The sequence below is a fragment of the Apostichopus japonicus genome, chromosome 10, assembly GCF_037975245.1.
Source record: "Apostichopus japonicus isolate 1M-3 chromosome 10, ASM3797524v1, whole genome shotgun sequence".
In the NCBI taxonomy this organism is placed as follows: domain Eukaryota; kingdom Metazoa; phylum Echinodermata; class Holothuroidea; order Aspidochirotida; family Stichopodidae; genus Apostichopus; species Apostichopus japonicus.
Window position 1 is genome coordinate 7,854,688 of NC_092570.1, and position 26,458 is coordinate 7,881,145.

General features: G+C 35.5%; 1 protein-coding gene across 4 annotated transcripts in view; it reads left to right on the forward strand.

The window, feature by feature from the left end:
* Positions 1-26,458, forward strand: part of LOC139975204 (dedicator of cytokinesis protein 11-like) — a 152,726-nt gene that overhangs the window by 21,218 nt on the left and 105,050 nt on the right. Inside the window, exon 1 of one of the 4 annotated variants that reach the window (XM_071982930.1) lies at positions 7,012-7,754. The exons of the other annotated variants lie outside the window; for them this stretch is intronic. Coding sequence (XP_071839031.1) covers positions 7,674-7,754 — 81 coding nt within the window. The 5' untranslated portion in view covers positions 7,012-7,673. Of the gene's footprint in view, positions 1-7,011; positions 7,755-26,458 lie in introns of those variants that run through there. 4 annotated transcript variants of the gene reach the window in all.

The window sequence follows — 26,458 nt, forward strand, 5'->3', positions numbered from 1 at the left end:
AGGGCAGGGAAGTGAGTACAAGAATAGAGAAGTGAATGCATGTGAATATAAAGATAGTGAGATAAAGTGAATACATGGATAGTGAAGTGAATACAAGTGATTACATGAACAGTGAAGTGAATATTATGACAGGGAAGTGAGTACAAAAATAGAGAAGTGAATGCATGTGAATATGAGGACAGTGAAGTCAAGTGAAGACATGGATAGTGAAGTGAATAGAAGTGATTACATGAACAGTCAAGTGAATATTAGGACAGTGAAGTGAGTACAGTGATAGAGAAAGAAGTGAATGCATGTGAATATAATGATAGTGGAGTCAAGTGAATACATGGATAGTGAAGTGAATACAAGGATATGGAAGTGAATACAAAAGCAGTGAAGTAAGTTCCAGTAAAGGCAATGACTATGAAGTGAATACACAGTTAATACAAGGACAGGGATGTGAATGCAAGGCAAAGACAGTGTAGTAAAGCAATATATACTAGCATACTAGCGTATGAAAACAGTATGTTATGTACATGTTAAAGTATACTTTAATATTGATAAGGGCCTGTTGAGAGAGATTATATGCACAGTGTGAGGGTCACAGCAGGTATTTTAAGTGTCTGTGCTCTGCATGTAGCATTCAACTCTATGTAACATAGTAAAGCATTAAATTTCTTTATTTCTTTATTGGCATATATATGTTAACAGTTACCGGAGAGTCATGTTTGGATACAGCTTATTGCATGGCAACAATTTATACCAATTATGCAACTTTAAAAATGCTCAGGTATTGTTGTTGAAATTGCAATTCAAACACATTTTTTGTTTTCTCTCATCTTTGCAAAAAATATGACTACATTGGCAAGGAGAGTACAGTATAACATATTTGTTTCACATATTGTGTTTCTTTGAAAATGTTGGTACATGTGAGGTTATTTCAAGAAGAAGGAAAGAAAGAGATTATTCTGGATACAATCACTCTTGGAGTTTTCTGTTTCTGTTTCTTAATTATGCTAAGTGTCTGGTCTGAAAAGTCCTTTCATAGCAGCTAGAACAAATTTACAGAGCTTCATTAGGGCATAACAAGTGGTCATTGATATCAGTACTCAATATGGAAACAAAAAATTGATACGGTTTTATGCCAATTTTCGAGCTCATAAAATCAGTATATTTTTTATATTTGAAGCTTCAATATCCTGTTGGAGTGTCGAGCCTATTAGTTTTAAAATCCTGCGATATTGTGTATCTAGTTTGTCTTGCAAGCAGTATGGAAATGTGATATTTTAAACAGCATTATATAATCCTTTGAAAATAAACCCTTAATTCAACGTAGCCTAATTTCAAAGATTGTCGAGCTGTGTTTATTCTCCTCTGCACCACACTGTAGCATGTTTAAAACCTTTATGATAAACAAAACTCATAAAGTGTCAAATGAATGCAAAATGTAAACCTTTACAGGTAAGTTGTATTGGCCTCATATATGCTAGATATTCAAATATGGTCACCTTTGGTCAAAATTCTGAAACTTTTTTTATTACAACCTTCGAGGAAATTTTCCTCACTGGAACATTCAGTCATCTTTTGTGTTCCTTAAAAATTGTCTGAGAACAATTTGGAGAGTAAAGACCTCCAGGAAAGTACTTTTTAAAAACTTCTAGCAATTATAGCATGCTATAATTTGGGGCCTATACAGACTACCTTTAAGTAATCTCAGAGGTTTCTTTGGATTAAACTCAAAAACATTAGTTTGGAGTGAAAAAATTGAAACTCAGACTTGTACAGTAGAAACATTTAAAGTAACAATTAGCAGATGTAACCTTGGCCGTAACTTTATCACTTGTAAATACGATAATAAAAAAAGGTTAAATTTTAAATCAGAACCACATGTGCCACATTAAACCCAGCAATGATCATGTTAATATATGGAATGCCATCTTTGTACTAAATATTAAACAAGTGATCAATTTATCGTATCAGATCATTTTCTTGTCAAATTAAAGAAGACTTTGGAAATCAATTTATTGCTTAAATGTATATAAAGTTTAAAGGTTTTTGAAATTCTGTCTGTCACAAAAATATTGGACAAAGTAAATATTTTGAGCATAAAGTTTGTACAATTGAGAGATTTTGCTTCCCCCTTAGTCTCCTACCATCCCCTTGTATCTCTTTTCCCCCCTCCCACATCCTCACCCTACCATAGATCCATTCTCAGATTGTAGTCAAAGTCATTGTGTCAATATCATTCTGCACATAATTACCACTGTTTGTTGTATATCATCATTCATCCTATGATAAACTGTTCAAACGTCAGCTTTTAAAGCCTTTTTAAAAAGTTTACAGTTTCTGCTTTATTATTGGAAAAGATCATCATTTGCTGTGTATTAAACTTCAATGAATATTCAATAATTTTACTGTAACTAAAGATAAATAATTAATTGTCTGTTTTGGAGGATTAGAAATGCTATAATTTATATATCTATTTAAAAAAAAATTAGAAAGCTTTCTTGGGGGCAGCAGAGATGACTTTTTAGGAGGATATGCAATTGCATCGATGAATACATCATGTGATCTGCTTGAGGGCAGCAGAGATCGGTTTCTAGTAGGAGAGGCATCACGTTGGTGATCATCATGTGCTGTGCTAGGGGGAGGGGGAGTAGACAGAATGTTTTTAGAATGCTGATTACATCATGTGATCTTCTTAAGGGCAGCATAGTGTGGGGGGGGGGTGGGAGGGGGTACACATGATCTTTTAGGAGGATAGGCATAACATCAAGATACATCATGTCATGTGAATGTGATAAGGGATTGCTAAATTAGGGAAGGCATACGCTCATCACTATAGAAACTGAAACAACCAGAGTAGTATTAAAACATTGGAAAACAATCAACTAAACAGTGAATGCCCGATGAGTGGTGAATAAATTGACAAGGAAAAACAAAATAAAAGATAAATGAAACTATTATGGAGGTGACATAGATCCTTGTTCAGTGGGACAAAGATAAAAGGCCATAAATGCAACTGATAAAGTACTACAAAACCAAATATATAAAAAAATGAAAAAAAGTAAATGTAAAAGTAAAAATCATAAAATTTGTCAAGTAATATTGTTCACTTTCAATTCCTACTTTTTTAGAATTTTATTATTTGTTCCTTTGAGTATTGCTAACCTTCAGTTAGATCAGTCAGCTAATAATTAACTAATAGCGAGGTTATTTTGTATTGACTTTATTTAATTAACCCCACTAGTGATTTTTTGTCCATTTAGGAAGAGGATAAAAGGAACAAACTGTTTAATATTGTAAAACTTATTAACACAAGAGGTACTAGTGAAATGCACAGGATTGCACTGAGTCATTTGAGTAGGGTCATGAACCTTAATAGTGAATCTACAGTAAATGATTGAATCTATCCATTTTGCTCCCATTGAAGGCGGCCTTTTTGAGTGGATTTAGAACAGCATTTTGATTCCATTCAATTAGAAAACCTCTTTAGTTTGTATATAGTTCATTAGGTTGATTAGTCCGATTTGATTTCAAATTTATAATTAAGTTCAAAGTTGCGAGTTTTGAAAGTTTTGAAATTATGAATCTGTGGCATTTACTTCACTTTTCACTTATCTGTCTCCTTTACCTCTGTACACATATCTACCTAGTTACATGTACACAGTCTGATCTATTCTACTGTATGTCTTAACCATTACGTGCTGGTTTCCATATCTTATATCCCAACAACCCTATAGTCCCTTTTCATTTTGCACATGTATGTATTTCTCCAAAGCAATTGGTTCTGTAATTATCATTTCTCTCTCTTAATGTGAAACCCAATCGTTCTGATTTAGTGGCCTAATATAAGGTAACACCCAAGTGTAGCCTTTGGTAGACTGCACCAGAAATCCCAGTGAGTAATGACTCATATAGTAGACTTAGTATACTACTATATGTAGCCACATCATATCTCCCAACAATTTATGGCACATGTTTCTCATTTGGCCCTTTAGGTAGAATGATTTATTTGAACCTTAAATTCACTTTTGAAATAATAAACTTAAATTTCAATTTACTTTCATGAGAAGAAATCATGTGTGTGTTTTCTTCTTTTTTTTTTGGGCAAAATAAGAAACAAAATAGTTTCACCTCATGAATATGAATGATGGTTGATCGGAGGAACAAAGGAGGTGAGGGCAGCATTCCTTTGTCACTAATTTTGAGTATCATTGTCTATCTGCAGACTTGTCCCCATGGTACCTTGTGTCCACATATCCCACTCGCCCTCTGGAAACGGCACTGTTCACACGTAAACTCGATCCCTTGAATTTGTTTCTACACTTCAGTATATAGTGTATTTGTGTTGTTAAAGTCTCATATTTAATCATGATAATCACAGTAGTCAAAATGATAGGGTTTCTAACCAAAGGTTTGACGGAGGTACAGATATGTGAACTGCTGATCGTACTGTGACGATGCGATCTTCATGATTTCACAGTTATGGGGTCAGCGGTGACAAATCTACGCACAAATATGTAACACACCATGATATGGACACTTATGTTCAGTTACGTTCTTATAATTTTACATATAAATAAACATTAAACATATAATTTTAGGTAAATGATACATGTGAACTGGATGGTGGGGCAGAGAGAGGGATAGTGAGGGAGAATGAGGGGGAATATGTCTCCCCTTTGCTTTGAAGACAAGAGGGGGGGGGGGGTTGGGAGATAATTATTACCAGTAATATGAATTTCTAAATTGTTAATAATGCCATCAGTCAGGAGAATAGTAGTTATTTACTAATCGATTGGTTATTTTTATTGATGGATCCTAATATTATTTAATCTTTTTATCTTTTTATTCAGATTGCTATATTTCTGTTGATATAACAAATCATTCAAGATTTGGCCATTTATTAGGCCTTGATTACCGAACACAAATAAGCAATTCGTAATAATGCAAACATGCCACACATTGACATACAGAAGCAGTCTTAAATATAACTATATATGAATATATATATATATATATATATATATATATACATACATATAGGAGAGGTTGCCCTTGTGAGATTTCAATGACAAGTGTTTTAGCCAGTGAGAGAATCCTGCTGCAGTAATTGAAGTAGTGTCTCGAAGGCACTGGCAAAAGAAAAATATCAGTTGTGTGAGCAATGGCAAACGTACTGTACTTGTCTAAGTGACATTGCAATTTGTTCAGGGTTCTGTTTTATGCATTACTCATTGATATATATGCCTCCAGTCTGTATACTATTGAGAATTGGAAGGGGCCAGATCAGGGCTGTAAGGGGGAGGTGAGGGGGGGGGATTGGTTGATGAGTTGGACTTTGTTCCAAAATGGCTCACATTTTATAACCCTTTTATTATTGTAACAAAATTTCTCGTAGGGGTGGAATACTCCTCCCCTTATACCCCTCCCCATGATGGATATCTGTTAACCTCCCCCCCCCCCACCCAAAAAAGTAAATAATAAAACTCTGGTTATGAGCCTGGTTCAGAGGGATGGAGGTATAGGAAACAGGTAGTCTCCTCATCACAGGTGGATGTTACCCTGGAAGGTAGTTAGTAGTGAAAGTTAAAAGTCCTTTTGCAATATCTAGGAATGAATCTGAAAGCCATCAAGTTGTTCCTATTTAAATGATAATTTATGAAATAAAAACAAACCAAAAGAGAAACTGTACATTGAACCTCTCGATAATCAAGTGGAAATGGCTTGTGCCTCTATTGTGACCATTGTCTAATATACAACAGACAGAAGTGACTTTATAGGTAGCCAGCCTTGCTAGAGGAAACCTTGAATCAGTAAGCTTTCAAGCATACAGAGAGTTAATAAAATCACACAGAGTCAACATAGACAGACTATAGAGTCCCTGGCAAGTTATGCCTGACCTCTCTCATAAGGTGGCCAGAGACTAGCTTTCTTCCATCAATTGAGAAGAATTTGAATTACCTTGCTAGTTTACATCAAGCTCTTTCTTCACCTAGCAAAGCAACCGTTTTTTAGTGACCAAAGTGTACATATACCAGGTGATGTTTACAAGCTTAAGGGTAGGGTGTTGCCCTTGAATTTGTATTTGGCTTATAGAGCTAATGAGGTCCTGCCACTAAAAAAGTATCGGACAAGGCCTGGTAAACATCCGTTGAAAGTGAGGATGGAGTTATCTTAAAGGGAACAACACTCCTACATCACACTCCGGACTGTAACTGATGGAAAGTATAGAAGTTACTTTCTGTGGATCAGAGGAGGAAGTAAACTCAATCTCATTTTTGTGGAATTTATTTCAATGTTGCTTTAATTGTACCTTGCTTTCATCGTTGTTGACAGTACTCTCTATATTTGCTATCTGACATTTCACCACCTGTCTCCTAACCTGTTTTTCAGAGTGTCTTTTTGATGAAGGAAGTAAGCAAATTTTGCAAATCTTTGTAATGCCAAGCATTGCACAAAAATTGTTTGGTTTTATGATACTGTACATGGTTTCCATTGAAAGGATTTGACTTATTTGAAGCCAAAAGACTTATTGTATATCAAAAAAGAGAATAAAGGAATGAGAAAAGTGTTTCCGTTTTGTTACAAAGTTAAATAGATGGTGTTGAATGGTAGAAATGTCTAGAAAGTTTAAAATACTCACTTAAATCATCCTCTGTGCGGAAATGTAAAATTGATCTAAAGTTACTTTATAAAGGTGTTGGAGACAAATTTTACCTGTAGCTTACAGTAACTAAATATGCTGAATATATGACTCAGTGTTAATGCAAAGGTTTTGTACAACAAACTACGGAAGTCTAAATTCCACAGTGAAGAGCATTTAGTTTGTATAATTGTTTAAACTTAACCAAATTTGTTTTAGTAGACAAAGAAGATACTTCACATGAACGAAAGTCGTCAGTGATATATTTATCAATTCTGTACATGCTAAACTGTGGTGAATCAATTACAACAGTGGATGGTGTGCAAACGGGTATAGTAAAAATTTTATGTCAATAGCGAACATCATCTGAGCATGTTATTGTTAGTTGGATATTTGGTTTTAACAGAATGGTTTTGTTTTTTGGAAGAACATATTTGAATTTATCGTCAATCGGAAAAGCTGTTCATGTTTATTTGAATATCTGGTTAATGATCTCGCCGAGTGTTTGTTCGACATAAATATTGCTCATCAGACATTGCAAGCCTACTGGCCGTCGAATCGATCCCTCTCGACAGCTGCTCTTTAAAAAGGGAATCCAGACACATCTTTCATTGTGTTGTAAATTCAGTACTGCTCTCAGTATTTTACCTCCATGGTATTTATAACCTCTTGAGGTACCAACACAGGACAAGCCTCGAAAAGCATTCAGTCGTAAAATTTTCTTCTGCTTCCTCTTTCTCTCAACGATAAGTATTCATGCGTGGAAGAGGATAGCACTTGAGGCTGGACATAGTTTTGGTGGTTTAGAGTAGTTACCTTTTCAGCATTACATTGGAGTAGAGAGCTCTCACTCTATGGGAATAATCCAGTGGTAGTTTACTTGTATACACCCTGTGATACTGGAGTCTGGTCCATGTTCAATACAATATCAGTAGGTAAAATTATTGCCATTAGTTTATTAAAACGTGCTGGATGTTTATACAAGATGGACAGCTAGTCAGTTGTTTTACACCTGAGTGGAGATTGAAAACATTCAAAGAGAATGGATAGAACTGGAGTAAAGTCCGAGGAGAGGAAAAGATCCAAGACTGGTAGAAATGGGGTCGTCTCTGTGGTCCTAGAGGTGAGGTGAAAATATCCACTGGTTGAAATCTGTTTCACAATATATCATTTTAATACAGTGCTGCAGCCCACTCGTACCGATAATTTGTGTATGAGAAAATTGTAAAAATGGTACACAAATATACTATTTCCTGTTACAGTAAAAATAGCAGAAATGATCATTAAGTAAGCTTAAAACAGCTGTATACCTTCTAGTTTTCTTGATGTCAATCCAGGTATTTCTAGTTTCTGATGAATTTTGATAGTCTGTTAAATTTGGTACCCAGCTGCTGTGTAACAGCATAAGATTTCGAAAGGCTGACTAAGTTTTGTAAAGTTTTTGGTGACTTTATCATGTTGGAAACATTTGGGGCAACATCTAGGTATGTGCTTGTGAAGTGTGATTTAACGTTCTTGTTTACGACTCGTGGGGGAGCGGAATTCAACAGAAGCTGTAGATTATAAAAGCATTCTATTTATAAACCTGCTTTCAAAGCCAAAGGGATAGTGTTTCTATTTCATGATGTCTCAATGCTTTTACTGGTTTAAGCCAGAATGACTTGGATGAAACCTTTTGTCCAACTTGAAATAAGTCTAATCATGTTTGTGAAAACATGGCATAGCAGTACGTCCACAATGTGTAAATTTTATTTATTGATATATTTTGCAATCATTCATTCATTCATTCATTCATTCATTCATTCATTCATTCATTCATTCATTCATTCATTCATTCATTCATTCATTCATTCATTCATTCATTCATTCATTCATTCATTCATTCATTCATTCATTCATTCATTCATTCATTCATTCATTCATAAAGGACTAGAAATAAAAAGCACTAAGACTTAAAATAATAAGACTTAATATAATAACGTTGAATGAGTCATATCACCACTGATTCTGTTATTTTTCAGTCAAGATTAAACTTCTTTAAATAATAAGAAATGACTTTAAAAATAATAATAACTTAAAATAATAAGACGTAAAATAATAAGACTTAAAATAATAAGACTTAAAATAATAAGAACTAGTACTTGTCATTCAGCCTCTGAAGAAGATCCTGCTAGGATGGAAATGTCAGGCCCTCTGACTTTTACACATTAAACTAATAAGAACAGAATGCATTGTATTATACCCCAATCTAGTCCTGTCATTGACCTTGTATGATACTGTACATACATAGGTCTGTGGCCTAACTACATGGACACATGTGTAATGAATTTGTTATGATGATTGGTCATCCCTGTCAACTTAAATTACATGTAAAATTCATGCCTAATCTATCAAAACTTCACGCAGTAGTGTGCCTGGCCCTGAAATAGAGGAAACCAGTGTATTAATAACGGTTTATATATCCTCTTTGAGTTACAGTAGATCCAAGTATCTCTAAGGCCCCCCTCCCCCCTTCCCCAAGGGAAAAGTAGCAAGAATCACCAGTGTAGTCTTTCTTTGTGTGTGGAATGGTTTATGCGTTTGACTGGCCAGAGCTGAATATTCGTTGAATATTGATAGATATGACATATTCATTGGTTGAACTTAATATCTCAATCATTGTTTTGTGGGGGTCAATATTTTGGAGTAGATTTCTGACAGTATCTGCTTCCTTCTGACTATGTTATACAGACATCTGTGAAGACAGTGAATTTTTACACTTCTGTGATAACTTGATTGCAATCAAATTGTAAACTATAGATTTGCTATCTATTGGAAGATGTGCTACCAATTGAGATTTGATCAGCTCTCGTAGAAGTGTTGCTTGCGGTAACTAAACATAGTTTGTTGTTTGCACAAGCGCAAGCTCTTTATGTCGTATGCATGGACCACATCTCTTGCAGCTAATGATACATTGCAATTGAAGCATGCATGTATACTTCTGGAATTTGACCCAGGTAGAACTAATTGGTAAGGAAATCAGTATTACCCAACACACTCGGAGACCAGGAGGCTAGTTGCTTTAGAAATGCCATTCTGCCAAGCGATCTCCTAATGTCATTTACGCCGCAGATTAACTCATGGCAGGGCTCGGGCTCTATAATTATATCTTCATTCCTTACGAAGAAATGCTGCCCATAATCCTTACGTCGGCTTAAATTTCTCCTATGACTTTTTTTTTTCTTTTTCTGTTGCTGTTATTCGATTCATATATTGTGATACAAAAGGATTTAGAAGGACTTCCGTTTTCTGTTAAATTTTTGCCGTGGGCTGTAGTTTAGCCCAGTTAGAAGGAATGAGAAAAGACTGTTGTACTGTACTACTCGAGAGAAACTTCTGGTAAATAAACTAGAAAGAATGAAATTATAAGTATTAGGATCTTTGAAGGTACAGTATAGCTGCATGGCTCTATTTTTTTGAGATTTGAAAATTCTAATAATATGACTGATTTCACTGAAATCAATTTACAATAAATTTTCATATCGGGGGGGGATAACAAAATAACAATAATTAGAAGTATTAGAATCTTTGAAGGTAAAGCTGCATGGCTAGTTTTGGAGATTGAAAATTCTAATAATATGACTGATTCACTGAAATTAATTTACAATAAATTTTCATATTGGGGGGGGGGGTAACAAAATATCAGAGTTTAAACCACTCATGAAACAAGTTCTCACAAAGAACAGATAGAAAACATCAAAGAAAAAAATAAAGATGACTTTGATGAATATTCAGTATGTGACATCAGAAATTATTTTACAGTATTACAGATGAATGGAATAGATTTGCATTTTTAATATCTCAGCAACATTGCGCACCTGAAAAGATGAGGCCTGTGCCATGGGGCTTTTCTCTACATTTATCTGTATAATATATAGTGCATATCAACCTGAGACATTACAAATTGTTTAAAGGCTGCAGATGTGACTTAGTCCGATGAATGGACTGAATTCAAGGTTCTCGATTGAGGACGTGTCTTTTAATAACCTGCAATAAATCTCCATGCTAACATACATAGTTACCTTTTCCTAGACCAGAGGTGAAGAAGCTACTCTCACTGAGCAGTGAAACTATTTCAAACAAACATGAATAGCATATGTTGCTCTCACTTTTTCATGTGTTTCATTTAATAGGAGGATAAATTTATGGAAAGAAACTTCTTGGTAAATTCCATTCAACTCCATTTAACCATTGACCTGAATGGCAAGTTTGTTGCCATGGATACATATATATTGCTGTCTTTATTAATTACTATTCAAAATGTGCCATAAACAAACCCATGATCATGTTTGTTCAAGACTTCGAAAAAAGTTTGTAAAGTTAACAGGGCCATTTGTTTTTTTAACAAATGCCTAAAGGCTTTTCTTTCTGATAAACAACATCGTTTGGATATGAAAAAAATAAAACGAAGAGCTTGGAAAAAAGAAAAAAAAAAAAGAATACATGTTCAAATTTGTTATAACGGTCTGTATCCAATATCCCTCTACACCTGCTCCACACAGACAAATCTTAATAAATAAATTTCAAAACTGTAACAAGATGAGAAGAAATTTATGAAATTTAATCCACCTAGCTTCTCTTTGAGGAGCCAAACTATTTCTTTTTTTTTATTTTGTCACGTTCCAGGTGAAGACTTAGGCGAGGCTATATCCGTCCTTGCTTTGCAATGTCTCGATATGTCTCAAACATCTCCCAAAGCTTTTTATCCTGATTTAGTTTTGCCGTACGGTCGTATTACAAACAGAGGCAGATGTGGTTCTGGTTTTTTAATGGCAGATGTTAAAAAACCCTCCAAGTGTTGTCTTTGATGGCAGGCATCAGAAAAATAACTTTAGGATTCTCTAAGCGTAAGATAAGAAAGGAGTGCGTTTTATTCCCGTCCATGCCACGACGACGAGGCAAACATTGCTACGCTTTTAGGAAAATCGTGCCATACTGTTCAATGATGTTTACATTGACTTTTATAAAAACATTGTTGTAAAAAGACTTGCTTTCTGGAAACAGGGCTTGAAGTTTGTTACCCTACCAGACTACCAGTACAACTAACAAATATGTTTTTTTGCTGTATGTGAGATCCATTGCTTTTACTTATATCTTAACATCACCAGGGGTATTGCCACGGTCAGACGGGAGGGGTGGGGGAGAGGAGTTTGAGGGGAAAAGGAGAGTGATATATGTGAGTTTGGAAAAAGGTCCTGCTTTGAATATATGTAGGTTTTATGTGAATTTTCTTTAGAGAAGAGTTAAGCATACTTCACAGTTATTTATGGTACAGAGTAAGTCTTTCTCACCGTAAGGAATCTGATATTGAAGTAGAACGAAAGAAAATGGATGATTGTCATTCTGGGGAAGGATACATACCAGGATCATGAAAATGGAAGTTGTAGTAATTAAATTTGAATTTCAAGTGGAAATTTTTGACAAAGAAAGAACTTTCTTGTAGCACTCTAGTTTTGCAGCTACTATGAATCAGAAAACAAAAGCTGTGACCAGGAAGATCTGTAGATTGCTGACTATTTTTATAGAGACTATGAATCAGAAAAGGAAGAAAAACTGTGACCAGGAAAGATCTGTAACATTTACTTATATACCACCAGATACTTAAATAGTCTGAGTATAGTTGATACAGGTCTTTAGTGTAAGTATCACAGCAAAGTATTTCATTTAACATGGTTTAATCATAATAATAATAGTCTTGTAAATCCAGTGCTGTACTAAAGCCAAAACATACAATACAGTACATACAGTATTGAACACCACTAACAGTATGTTTCTCACTACCTCTGCAATATTAATTTCTATTTCTCTGTCAGCATAGTCTTATATGGATAATCCCTTGAGGTACATTGTATCCTACATCTAGTATGAGTAGTATCACTAGAACATTCACTTTCTCCTGATCATTCTAAATACCATCATTATTTCCTCCTCGCCAGAGCGGGCTTTTACCTGTGGTAGATTAGTCTCTGCTGCACTGACCGCATATCACATTCCTCATACATGTTCTACTAAATTACTATCCCTGAAGCATTTGTGGTAATTACTCATGTCTACTAATGGGTTGCCTGAGCTACTATACAGATGTCTTCTATGTACTGATTAATGTCGGTCATGTGGTTTCATAAGACTTACCCAACATATATGCCAAGTGCTACTGTATGATGTGTGATATTGTTAGACATTGGGGGCCTGGTTTCATGAACTCACCTCAGGTTATAATGCCAACTATGATGTCATCAGGATGTCATATGCACTGTGAGGATTGAACTCACCTCAGGTTATATGCCAACTATGATGTCATCAGGATATCATAGGTACTGGGTGATGTATTAGATTGTTGGTTTCATGAACTTGCCTCAAGTCTCCCCACCCTTTCAGAATCCATGCTCAGAAGAAATGGAATTAATTTTAAAAATATAAACTTAAAATCTATCACCTTTTGTTGTCCATTTTTGACAAAGTGCTGCAAACTGTAGATATTTTTTTACCTCTTTGAAACGTTTCCATGACTACCCACTTTTGGGTCATGGAACACAGTATGCTATAAGAGATACATGGTAAATTTTATTATTTAAATTTATTAAAATTTATGCCAAGTATGTTGTCATCAGGATGTCATATCTGTGGGAGACCAATTGATAAGAAAAATAAACAGCTGCATGCGTTATCAGCACCATATTTTGCTCTTGATTCAACATATAAATTTCATGCAGTTATTCCACTAATTGTTATCTGTCTCCACTCAATTCGTATACTATCCCATCTATCTAAAGTCTACAATAGAAAAGTCCTGATTTTGGGGATTAATTTCCCAAGACACCACCCCTTCCAGAAGACTTCTTGGCATTCTTCCGTGCATTGTTCTGTGTGTGTACACTAAGATTAAATTAGGAAGACATTTCGTACACCTTACTGCTTGCATCGTTGTGAATAAGGAAATCAATTTGATCTTCATCAAACATAATTAAAGACTGCTTTGTGGACAAACGAAAAGTTACGAGTTTGCGTAGAATGTTGCTAATGAGATCTAAGTGGTCATTAAATGAAAGAGAAGAGGTCTCAGGGTAAATTAGGAGAGAAAATCGGTAGACAAACAAGATTTTGTTGTGGAGCTGACCTCTAGTTATAGGTTTTCCATCGATATTCCAAAGCAGACTGTCACATGACCAGTGTACCACATTTGTCTGAATTCATGTCTATTGTCCAGTTCTTTACCGAGCAATAAGTGGCCTTTTTTTTTTGCATGATTATCTATAATACATATTGATCAACCAAACAGTTCACATTTCTGTTTCATATCTGTTTAACAAAAAATGCCTTTCTTTAATCATATTTCTATGATCTAATGTTGTTAGATTATGTAAATAGTCTTTGAGGAGAGAGCTAGTGATAGGTGTTAACAAATCAGTGATATCACCATGATGGTGAGGAAACTAAAGGGGAGGGGGGGGGTGGAGATATTGGATGTTCCATCTATCGATTGTATGTCAAGATGAGAACTAGAAAAGAGGGGGGTGGGGTGGGAGGGGAATGTCAAATTAAATCTTTCGCACAGGTGAAACTCTCTTCTCACCAAACTATTACAACAACATACAGAACGTATACTTTTCTTTTGTATATAACCTACATTACAAAGTCATTAAGGTTAAAGTCAGTTTGAGCAGACAGGATAATTCATATCTTGGTGATGAATGCTCACAAAACATCAGTGATCAGTTAAAAGTTTTCAGAAATTCATCACAGACTGTTTTGGTATGATTGATTGTTTATATTACTGGTAAGCCTGTCAAACCTGAATAATTCATTCATCAACTTTTTTTTCTATTTTTTTATGTCGGGAAAAGAAAATGAGTATAAAAGCAAACAACACAACAAGCTGCAGTAGATGAGTGATTGGCACAATGGAATTGCTAATTTCATCTCCATCATGGTTTCTAAACATTTTTATCTAAACTGTGTGGTTTAGTAGTACAACTTTCTCATAATTTGGTATCTATCTAACATTGGTATCCAGGCTCCCAATGTCCACACATTCCTATATCTGGTATATATATGTAACCATTACCATATAATTCAGTATCTGTCTATAACAGTGGTGACCCTCCCTAGTCCACACATGCCTATCTGGTGTACTTATACCATTATCATAGAATTTGGTATCTAGTGGTGGCCATCCCATTGGTATCCAGGTTTCCAATATCCACACATTCCTATATCTAGTATATATGTAACCATTACCATATAATTCAATATCTGTCTATAACAGTGGTGACCCTCCCAAGTCCACACATGCCTATCTGGTGTACTTATACAATTATCATAGAATTGGGTATTCACTGGTAGCCATCCCAAGTCCGCTTTCCTTACCTGGTAAAACTAACATAATTATCATATAATATGGTATCTATCTATCTTGTGCTTGGTGACATACCTCCCCTCTTCCTGTGCAAGATATTGCATTGAACCATTGCCAATAAAGAACATTGTCAATGTAAACCAATGTAAATAAACGACCATGCATCCCAGCTATGGAACTGAATTTACTGTAAATCTTGTTTTAGCTTTTTAACAAAGTAGCGTACATTACGTGGTGTCTCTTTAATTCCTTGAATGTTGATACAACCTAGATTATACCTGCCTTTAAATACATCGTTAGATTGGTTAATCCCGATTTAAAAACAAGGAAGATCTACACATTACAATAATACCAGCTTGTTCTGCTTGGTAAAACAAATTCCTGCAGTAGAATTGCTACGTTGTAATCCTACTGAGTAGAGGCTTTAATCCCACTCAGGAAGTCTACGGTATTAAAATTGGTTGGTTGTACACTCACTCTATTGTCATTGGCATGTTGTTATTATTGTGGTGTCCTGTATTATTCCAAATCTAGACTATAACAAAATTAAGTGCACATAATAATAATATTCCACTTTTATATAGCGCTTTATACCAGCAATAGGTCTCAAAGCGCTTTATAGACAATATGTTACCCCTGGTCAATGATAACCTGTCCCAGAGACAATTCCTCCAGGCGGCTGCCTTTATATACTGCGCCCAATGACAAGTTACCTCACAGTTACCCATTTTACCCCTGGGTGGAGAGAGGCACTTGAGATAAAGCATCTTGCCCAAGGACACAACGTAATGAACTAGGCTGGAGTCGAACCAGCAATCCTTGGATCACGAGTCCGACACCTTAGCCAATCATCCACCACGCTCTACTAAAGAGATAATTCTTAACTCACTTCTTTAGTGTATAGTTGTTGTGTGTGTAGAATGAGAGCAATGACTGAAAACAACATGTTAAGTATCCATCCAACCAGTCTTATTTCCATTCAGCATCTCTAAATGAGGTTTTCTTATGAGGTATCTTATAGGAAGATCCCATAAGAGGTATCCCTAATAAGGTATCTTGTTTAAGGTACCTGTCTCTTGAGGTATCTTATGTGAGGTGTCTCATGTGAGGTATCTTGTGTGACTTATCTTGTGTGACTTATCTTGTGTGACTTATCTTGTGTGACTTATCCTTTATAAAGTATCTCTTGTGAGGTACCTTTCGTGTGAGGTATCTCGTATTAGGTATCTTGTATTAGGTATCTCATATGAGGTATACCTTACAAGGTATCTTATATGAGGTGTAGATCTCTTTAGATGTATCTCACTTGTGTGGTATCATTTGTTTGCAGCATACTGTATGGGATTCATATGTGTTCTACCTCGGTGGAGACTTCCTGTTTGTGTTATCAAGAGAATCCATTCATACTTGTTCACTGTGAGAGTTGTTTCTTAACACAAAAACAGCACAGTTTGACTCTTTCATAGGGTCACCTAACATTGCCCCCAAAATTGTTCAAAAAAAAAAAAAAATTGCCAAGACTCTATTAACCCTCCCATATCATTTCTCGAAATCGATAACATGCAGATTAGACAATTTAAATATCATAGGACAGGAATTATAAGGTTGAATGGCAGATGGTTGGTGACCATTGTTGTCCTTATCTAGCATATTTAAGGGCAGTGGTGGTTCAGCCTTTGGTCCAAATTTATTCCAAAACTGTTCCTGAGAAAGCAGAGCAACTGTTATGCTTTGGATCACTGAAAGAAAAACCTTGTTTGCTCACCGGGAACTCTAAATATTGGTTATTTAAATTACACATTGAAGAAAAAGAATCAGTCAACTGTATTTTACCATGGCAACAGTTTTTCACTGTTGCCTATTGTCTGTACATAGTCTAGTTTTGTTCAATGGTTTGCTCAATTGCTAGATATAGGGACTTGCATTGGATTTGCAATGGCAGACTAACTTTTTTCGGAACATTGTAACCGGTTTGGGGTTTTCTGGCCGATTTTATAATGCCATTTGTTGACTCGATTTCACAGGGAATAATCGAGTGTTCAAATTTTGTGTAGCAGTTTTGAAGAATCTGCATTTTGTCTCTTATAAAACGCTGTGGTTCCTGTGTACAAAAAGGACCATAGATGCATCGTTGTACTTGTATCTAGCCATCTGCCCATTTTGCGCCTATAGCATTTTGCACTGCAAAATACATGGTCAATCATTCGATGGTTCACAAGGTAAACATTTCTCATGCTCAGTAGAACTGGAGTGTGTGGATTGTATTTTAGTTTTGCTCATGTTTTGTTCTTGTATCAATTATTAAATTGGACCAATTTTGAATCTAAAATGTCACAATCTGTTTTATGGCTTGCGATAAATGTTGTTTCCTGATTATTGTACAATTAGCTCAGGACACCCTTTCCCTGTATCCACTCCACAGCACCCTTCATTTCCTAGGAACTTACATCAAAATTTCTAAAGTCGGTGTTTTGATTCGGCTCAAAAAACATTGCCCTAGATTTGAGGAAAAAAAAACTTTTTAAGATGTTTGCTGTGTATCCGACCTGGCGGAAATGAAAGTACATGATGTTCCTACACTTACAAAGTGTGAGATTTGTGGAGAAAGTCGTTGCATATTACTTAAACATGCTTGTAAATCTAGCTGTGTGCACTATTGGTTTTTGAAGGCGTTTCTACATTGCGCTTCAGTACTACTTCCTTTCAGGAAGGATTGTACTACGTACATAACCTGAATAGCTTCATTGTATACTGACTGTTGCAGTGTGCCTATATTTACATATCAAGTACCTTCATTTGGCTATTGTGGTATGATAACTTCCTTTCCTTGGGTTTTTGTTTTTACTTAGTGCAGTCACATGGAAAAAAGAGATACTTTATAGTTATCAGTGTAACTCAGACTGTCGGGGAATTGGCACGTCTTTCCTGTAAGAGAGAGAGAGAGGTGGAGAGAGAGTCAATGACAGGGAATGCAAAGTTGTTCTTTCTAATTGGCTATGATAATAATCATTTTAATTCATAAGAAAACTTTTAAAAATCCAAGAATGTCAAAAATTCTTAAGAAAGAAGAAAAAGGAGAGTAAGAAAGAAAGATAATACCTGATTTTCAGGAAAACAATTGGAAACTTTTGATGAATGTTTGTTTGCTTTACCTTTGCACGTCTTTATATTTGAATATTTTGTGGGACAAAAATGTCTGTATTTTGAGGAGTGAATTTAAAAGTGTTTGCTAATGTGAAGGGGGTGTGTGCCAATTTGGAGGAAAAATTAACAATCTATGAAAAGCCCTTAATATTGCGTATGTAATGTTTTAAGATCTAGAAAAAGGATCAAGCCCATTGATAAAAACATACAGTACATGTCTCTGGGGTATATTATGTACTGTTTAAGCTGGTGGATATTTTGAAAATCTCAACAGATATTTTCGGATAAAATTAGTCATTTCATTTAGAGTATTTAAGTCGACCAATGGGAGGACTGTCGTCAATTGGTTAACCTTGATCGGATGTACATGGTTGTTAATTACAGAGTTCAGAGCCCTACAGGATCTTCTAAGTCCCTACAGTATGTGGTTTGTTGTCTTGTAGCTGCAGTGTATACAACAAAATTAACATAGGCAGAAAAACCCATCCAGGGTTTAACACATCATCCTGGGATCAGTTATCATTACAACATTTTATTCAGATGGCCAATTTGAAAATCTCAGCAGTAATTTTCGGATAAACTTAAGTAATTTCATTAAGAGTATTTAAGTGGGCCAATGGGAGGACTGACATCAATTGCTTTACCTCTGATGTAGTCCTACATGGTTGTTAACGAGAGAGTTCAGACCTCCACAGGATCATCCAAGTCCATGTGCGGTGTGTGTGTAATCTTGAAGCCGCAGTGTATCTGCAGGAGTTGAATTGATTCATTCATTGTAGTCAACTCGGTATATGATACTGAACCATTCAAGCAAAAATTAAGGTGCAATACTTAAATAATTTATTTTTTAAGTCCACCAATATTACACCAGTATATTTGTGAAATAGGGCAGAAATTTCAACAAGTGGCAAATGCAAATAAAAATAGACAGCGTTACATTAATGATGTAGCTAAGATACAATATATATTTTGTGATTTAAATCAGCTGCAGAAGTAACCAAATGGTAGTATTACTTGGATCCTTGCTTACCTGTCTCCTCACAACCTCAGCACTATGTGCCCTCTATTTCGGCACCCCTCTGGCCAATGCCTTACTTCTCATTCTACCATCCAAAGTGTCTAGAACATTGGTTTTGTACTCCTTTATATGTTTTTTCCAATTCTCTCAAAGCTGTATTAATCAGGACCAGAAGAAAGAACAAGTGGTCATATTTCGTGTACAGCTCGATAAGGAACCTTTTTTGATCTGGTAAAGGTTTTTGAGAGTGGCTTTTGTTCTGTTTTGTATCGCATACTCTGGTACGGGTAGCATTTCCACGAAATGCTAATGCTAGTTTTCCCGTCCTGTCCCACCCGTTATTGCGCATGCCGTTACTGTTCTTTGCCATGTATTTGTTGTAGTCCTTTCACTTATTACCCAAAATGAATTATTTGCGGTGGGTTTTTCCTCCTGCTTCCTTCCTGTTTTTTTGGCCTTTCGTTGCTTTTATGATAGGTTTTGGGCCACATATATGTTACTACACTTGTTTGAATATTATCACATACACATCTTAGATTAATCGATTGAGGAGCTTCCTTCCCACTTATATATCTGAGTATGACATGGTTTGTTCAGACTTTTCCAACATAACAAAAACCTATGTCAGCATGTTACTTTCATTCTCTCACTAAAGTTTCACCAAGTTCCAATTTTTTTATGTTCCATGTTGGGTAAAAGTTATGTTTGTGAAGGTATTTTCTACAGTCTATACTGTTTTTAAGTGTTAATACATTGTACCAGTGACATTACACATGTCTATGTAAATACTGTACAGTCTAATCTCTGTGTAGATTTTAACTTTCGAGGTCAGTAATGCTGCTATACCGTAGTTTAATCGTTGACATGCTAACTGCCAGTACCTGGGTATTGTATTTTACAATTAGGTAAGGGTTTCAATAGAGTCTATTACAATGTAAATACTTCATTCAATATTTCTGGAACTATCATTTCCTTGTCAGTGTCCCAGAATCCCAGTATAGTTGAATTCAACAGTTAATACTTCTTATATGACAGTGTAGTGTTAGGATTGTTCGTCAGGTGAACAAATGGAGAGAAAATGAAAATTAAGAAATCAGGGAATGATTCAGTGTTCAAATTTTGTGTTGCAGTTTTTTTTTGTATTTTGATTAAAAGTTTCTGATATTGTGTCTCTTATAAAGTACTATGGTCCCTGTGTTACAAAACTGCTTTGCATTTGCAGTATCTGAAGAAAAAAAAAATCTTAGTCTCAACGAGATGAGGATTTGTACAATATGTATCTGCTGCAAGGTTTCCCTAACTTTATCCCCCCACGCGCACCCTGTGGATGTCAGAGTTGTCCACGAAACCTCCAACTTTTCGAGACACAATCTGAGTCATTATTATACTCTGATTTTCAAGCATGAATTTATGCTAACTTTGCTTTGTGTCGGGCAAAATGGAGGTCTTCTGGAAATTCCAAATAATAATAATTACTTTGGCCAACCTTTCAGTTACTCTCTCAGCTCTTTATCTTCAGGATGTACTGTCATGCGTACACCAACTTCAACAAAGTCATGCGGCCTGTGTCTGTTCATAATTCAGTTATTTATCAAATTCATGGTACGGTACTACTTTTGGCAACATATGCGTATGGAACGTGAAAAGAGTTTGACGCTAGGTACGACTTTTGTACCTTACTAAATTACATGATATATTATAAGATTTTATGTCAACAAAAAGTACACTAGTTTTGACTTTCAGGATGGACTCACGCACCCCCTGGGGGTTCATGCACCCCAGTTAGGGAACCTCCGATCTACTGCATTGACCTGTTATGATATAAATTTTCATAGACTTTTGAGTTTTGTTTCTCCCATATATAGTGAGTGACTTCCAAATTCACTTCTTTGCCTTTATGATAAGTACGCTCTTGATGTTTCAGAATCATATATATTTTTCTATGTATGCAAGCGGTAATAAAAAGTACTTCAACTGAGGCTTTATGCCGAGTCTGTACACTTCATCTGTCTGTGCACACATCCGTAAATTATATGAAGTGTTTATGCTGCACGGTTGAAATAAAATGTGAAAGAATATTTGAAAGAAAGCTATATCCATTGAAGACATTTCTGCATGGGTGTTAATTGCGTTATATCCATTTCGGACCCTTTGCATCTAATATGAGTTCAATACTGTTATCCCAAAACAAAGTAGTTTGGTAGCTTTATAACATTATGAATGCCTTGGAAAATATCAGGATAGCTTTGCTTAGCTCTCATCTTTTTCCATTTTTTATGCTTGTCAGGTGTCACTTTGTAGGAAAGGATTAACACTTATTATAAGGGTTAAATGTAAAAATAATGCCATATATTATGTACGAACTATAAAGCTCATTGAGAGCCAAATAACTAATGTTACATTACAACATTTCTTTACTTCCAAGAAATGTAGTTATTTCATGAGATTCTGACATTTATGAAGTTACGCCCCACCCATTCTGTTTCCAAGGACTATAAATCTACTCTCATTGAAATAGATACTGTATTTAAACGGTTGAATGGTTGTGCTATTGACTAACATGTACTTGTAACAGTTATTGTTCCTGCTATAATACATGTATGCATAGAAAGGTATATATCACTGAAGTGTTTGAAACAAAAACTAAATATTAATTACATTAATAAACAATACAGCCAGGGATATATAAACATCCAACATATAAATATTTCATTCTGTGGCTGGATTATCATAGTTAACTATTGAACTGACTTTGCCATACTATTGCAGTGTAAATCCTATACTTTCAAACTGATATCCGCGTTCCATTAGCACTGATTTCCTTTATTGGCTTTGGTGTGTCTTAAATAGCTTCCTGCCAGTGAGGGATATGATAATAGGTTAATCAATCCTTTCTGAATCAATCCTTGGATGGTGAGATTTTCAGTTATATGCTTTCTACTTTGCTGCCCTCTATGGGAACCAGGTTAGGCACTGTGTCTAAAGTGGCAGGCTGAGGGGGCTGCAGCATTCTGTAGCCAGGGCTGTGTAGGATGTAATATTTTGTTCTTCGCAGTTTCACACACCAATAGGCTCTGCAATTGAACATAATAAGTATTGCTGGCTTGCCAATGATTATCTCTTATGATTCATATTTATTCAGCCTTTGCTGCAAAGGTGGAAAATAGGATATATTTTAAAAGAATGTGAGGAATTTGTATAGACAAGTTATGGCAATTTTTTTTCAAACTGAAGGAATGGCAGGGTTGCTGTGATAGAATTTTACATTGTTACTTTTGTTTACTTGCCCAGCTGACCCCTTTTTGCTTGGTTTATTGGTTGGCTTATTTTGGATAAAAATCTGTCTATCTAGGCCTACTTATGGGAGAGAAGATCACTGTGTTCTGGTGAAAATCATTTACAACTTGCATTAAATACAAGGACATTTTAGTGATGAAAACTAATGATAAGTGAACCCTGGATGGGCTTTTTCTTCCAATGTTAACATTGTTGCATACTGCCCTCTATTTTGCTGCCTTTGGAAAAAATCTCTCAACTGCCTTCCATTTTTGATGATGTCATAACTTGACCTTGGCTGTTGAATACAGTGCTGCCTCTGAAAGTTTTTTACCTCAAGGAATACTTAGATAATCATTTTTGGGAATGAATTTACGTAACAAAATTTGCAAGAGTGTGACATTAATAAGAATAATTTTGCAACCTTGTGCAGGTTGTATGTACTTTAAAATGCGAGAAAAGAAAGTAAATTAAAGAAAAGTGGTACTTTTTTTCAGATTGCTTGTTACAGTAGTGTTAAAGGAGGAAATGAGATATATTAAATTGTAAACCTATTGAATTAACAGTATTGAAGGCCATAAACAGTAATTCAGTATTTTTACTTTCTATCCTTTGTACCACCCTTATCTCGTCTATACGGTAAGGCTTGTTTTTATCAAGTTTTCATTTTATTTCTGGAGATCTCTTACTTCAAATGCTGACCTGACGCACAAAACTAGATTTTGATATTTTGTAGATTATCATCATAATCATCAACATCATCATCACCATCCAGAAAAAAAAGAAAATAAGTAAATATAAATAAATCACTTGTCATTTAGCCCCTGAAGAAGATCCTGCTAGGATCGAAATGTCAGGCAAACTTACTTTTACACATAAATATTAATAAGTAACATATTTACAATGCATTACAAATTTGCCAAGGACAAATTATGCTGACTGTCATCCAACTTTGCTCCTGTGTTTATTAGTGTTTGCACGGGTTATCCGGGTACCCGGGTACCCGCCCGACGTGATACTACCCGGTTCCTAATTTATTACCCGAATCCTAAGCAAAGTGTGATTTAAAAAAAAAAAAAAATTGACAAACCGACGGTTAGGCAGATTTCCCATTGACTTAGTGTGGTGTTAGGCTACAATGTGGTCGAAGATAACAGCAATAACGAGCTCGACGCGATACTACCCGGTTCCTAATTTATTACCCGAATCATACGCAGTGTGATTGTTTAAAAAAAAATTGCAAACCGATGGTTAGGCTGATTTCCCATTGACGTAGTGTGTTGTTAGGCTACCATGTGTTCGAAGATAACAGCAATAACGAAAGCTTTCCATAGATATCTTATAACTGCGTCACAATTTCAGCTAATAAACAGATGGCTAGGCTAGACTACCCCCATTGACTTAGTGTGGTGTTAGGCAACCCGTGGTCGAACGTAACAGCAATAACGAAAGTATTCCATGGATGTCTTATAACTGCGTCACAACTCCAGCAAATAAATAGATGGTTAGGCTTAGCTAGATTTCTCATTGACTTAGTGTGGTGTTAGGCTACCATGTGGAAGAAATTATTTTTTATTCATTCGTTTATTTCAAAGAAGGAAAGGCTGACAAGGAATTTTACGCGATGTTTATGGATTATAGACGGGATAACTAAAAAATAGTAATCGCAAGTGGCTTTTTACTAATCGTTTATTCCAAATGCGATCAAATTGCGCGAATCGCGCAATCTCGCGGCTAATGCGAACCCTGGGCCTGTATAGTAGATAGTAGTAGTATTAAAAACTGTTTAAGAGCTAAATTGGATATTTATATGGTTTGATCCAATAGGCGTGCACGAGCTAGCATAAGCAGCGGCGGCAGTGCGATGTTAGTAGTAATGCTAATTATAATTAAATAATTAATTTATTAACAAGTTAATGAAAGAAACAAGCAAATAAAAATTATTGAGGGAGGTTTAATACCTTATCTTACACCTACGTATTTGAACATGAAAACATTGTCAGTAGAGAATATAATGCATTTATTACAGCATCTTATATGTAATTTCTTGAAAATCGTGATACACAAGGGTAAACACATTTTTTCCGGGTACCCGGATACCCGACGGGTAACGGCCCTCGGGTACCCGGTTCCCGATTTTTGGACCCGTGTAAACACTAGTGTTTATATAAAGTTAAAAAAGAACATGTTTTGATTGATTATATTAGAATTAATAAAAGAGTGGATTAACATTAACATTAAGGGCACTGCATTGGGGGAGCCAAGGTTGTCATCAACTTAGCCTAAATGGAGCATTTTCCAGAGATTTAACATATTTTTAAAATAAATAAAGTACTTTAATACTGGAACAGCTATAGAAAACATCAGTAGCACTCAAAAGTTTCTATTTTATTCCTTCTCGGAACGATGACATATCGAGACTTTCAACTCTGCCTCCAGTCATCCTAGTAATCAAATTACAATTTAGCTCTCACTTAATAGCTAGACTGAGTCAAATTGGTCGGTCTTGTTTGAAATTTAACATCGTAAACATAGGGTTAAAAGTTACATTTCTTTTTTCATGTGACTGAAATATTAATGAGAAACATTAATCCTGGGTGATGACACGTTTGCGATAGAATCAATTTTAAGTAATGACTCTCTCGCTTAACCTTCACCATTTTGTGGAAACAAACCCTAGGAACTGTGCCTTACCTTGATTAACTGTTTAACTGCAATCTTATAATGCTGGCAATGTTTGGAAGAAATGAAGACCTTTTACATAAAAAAAAAATCATAAAAAAAAATCATAAAAAATAAATAAAGTGTGCTTTAAAGGGTGTGAAGACTCGCGCAAAAAGAAACGTCTAATGCCGGTAATCTGACCTAGTTTCGAATGAGGTGTAACAGAAGTGTTAGACACCACCATCGATCCCAGAAAATACACACACAGCTTGCTACTGTCGGTAATTAGACACTAGTGTACAGTCAGTACATACAGCTGCGGTCAATACCCATAGCACAGTATACAAACGATACAGCGATGGACATCTCAGGTCCAGCTAAAGATAACAAGGTATCACGTTTCATTACTGTCTGCATTTTGTAGCGACATGATTAAAACGTCACTTGCAAGCAACAGAAAGTAAACTTTTTCAGATGGTCACACGCGGTTTTGGGCGAGTCTTCATTGCCTTTAAGGCATTGTTCACTATAATAGTATAAATTTGCATGTAGAATAGTGGTCGAACTTAAATCTTTACCATGATTGTACATACAGACTCCATATTTGAGACCATGGAACACTTATCTAATCTAGAGCTGTACATTTCCTTTTGCCTTGTAAATTATTTCCTTTTGCCTGTTGGTTGCCATCTTTGATATGGCTACCCTCCTGTATCTAGGGAAACTGTTTGAATGTTTTGAAATGAGCGTATTTACACAACAGGCTTATCAACTCTCCCACGACCCTGTTCTCTCCCATACTTGCCAATCACATGGCCCCCTTGCCTTTATCCTGTGTTATCATTTCGTTATCTGTTTTGAAATTCAGATTTTAAATAGATGACTTTTGTTATGGGTGCAAAAGTTTAGATTAAGTGGAATAGAGGTGCCTGTGACTCTCCCCCAGGGAAAGTCAGCCTTTTTTCTTCTTTTTTACTCTGTTCTGAAATTTTGGTTTAATAAAAGAAAACAATTTGAGTACAGTAGCAGAATGAATGGTGGTTGTATTATGAAAGTCATGACAGGAATGTAACTTTTATTGATATGCTGCAGGCTGTCTGAATTGCAATACCTTTACAAGTCATTTTCATAAAAGAAGTTATTTTGAAATGAAAATGGGAATTTATTCTCTCAGGTGGAATGAAAATCTTGGCTGAAAAATGGTGAAATTAGTTACTAGTAGTACTCTAGAAAATCAAGGTTAACCATTACCATAGCAACATGAACTTTATGAGTAATATTGCAAAAATTGTGTGATCATATTTAGTATTATCAGAATTATACATATATT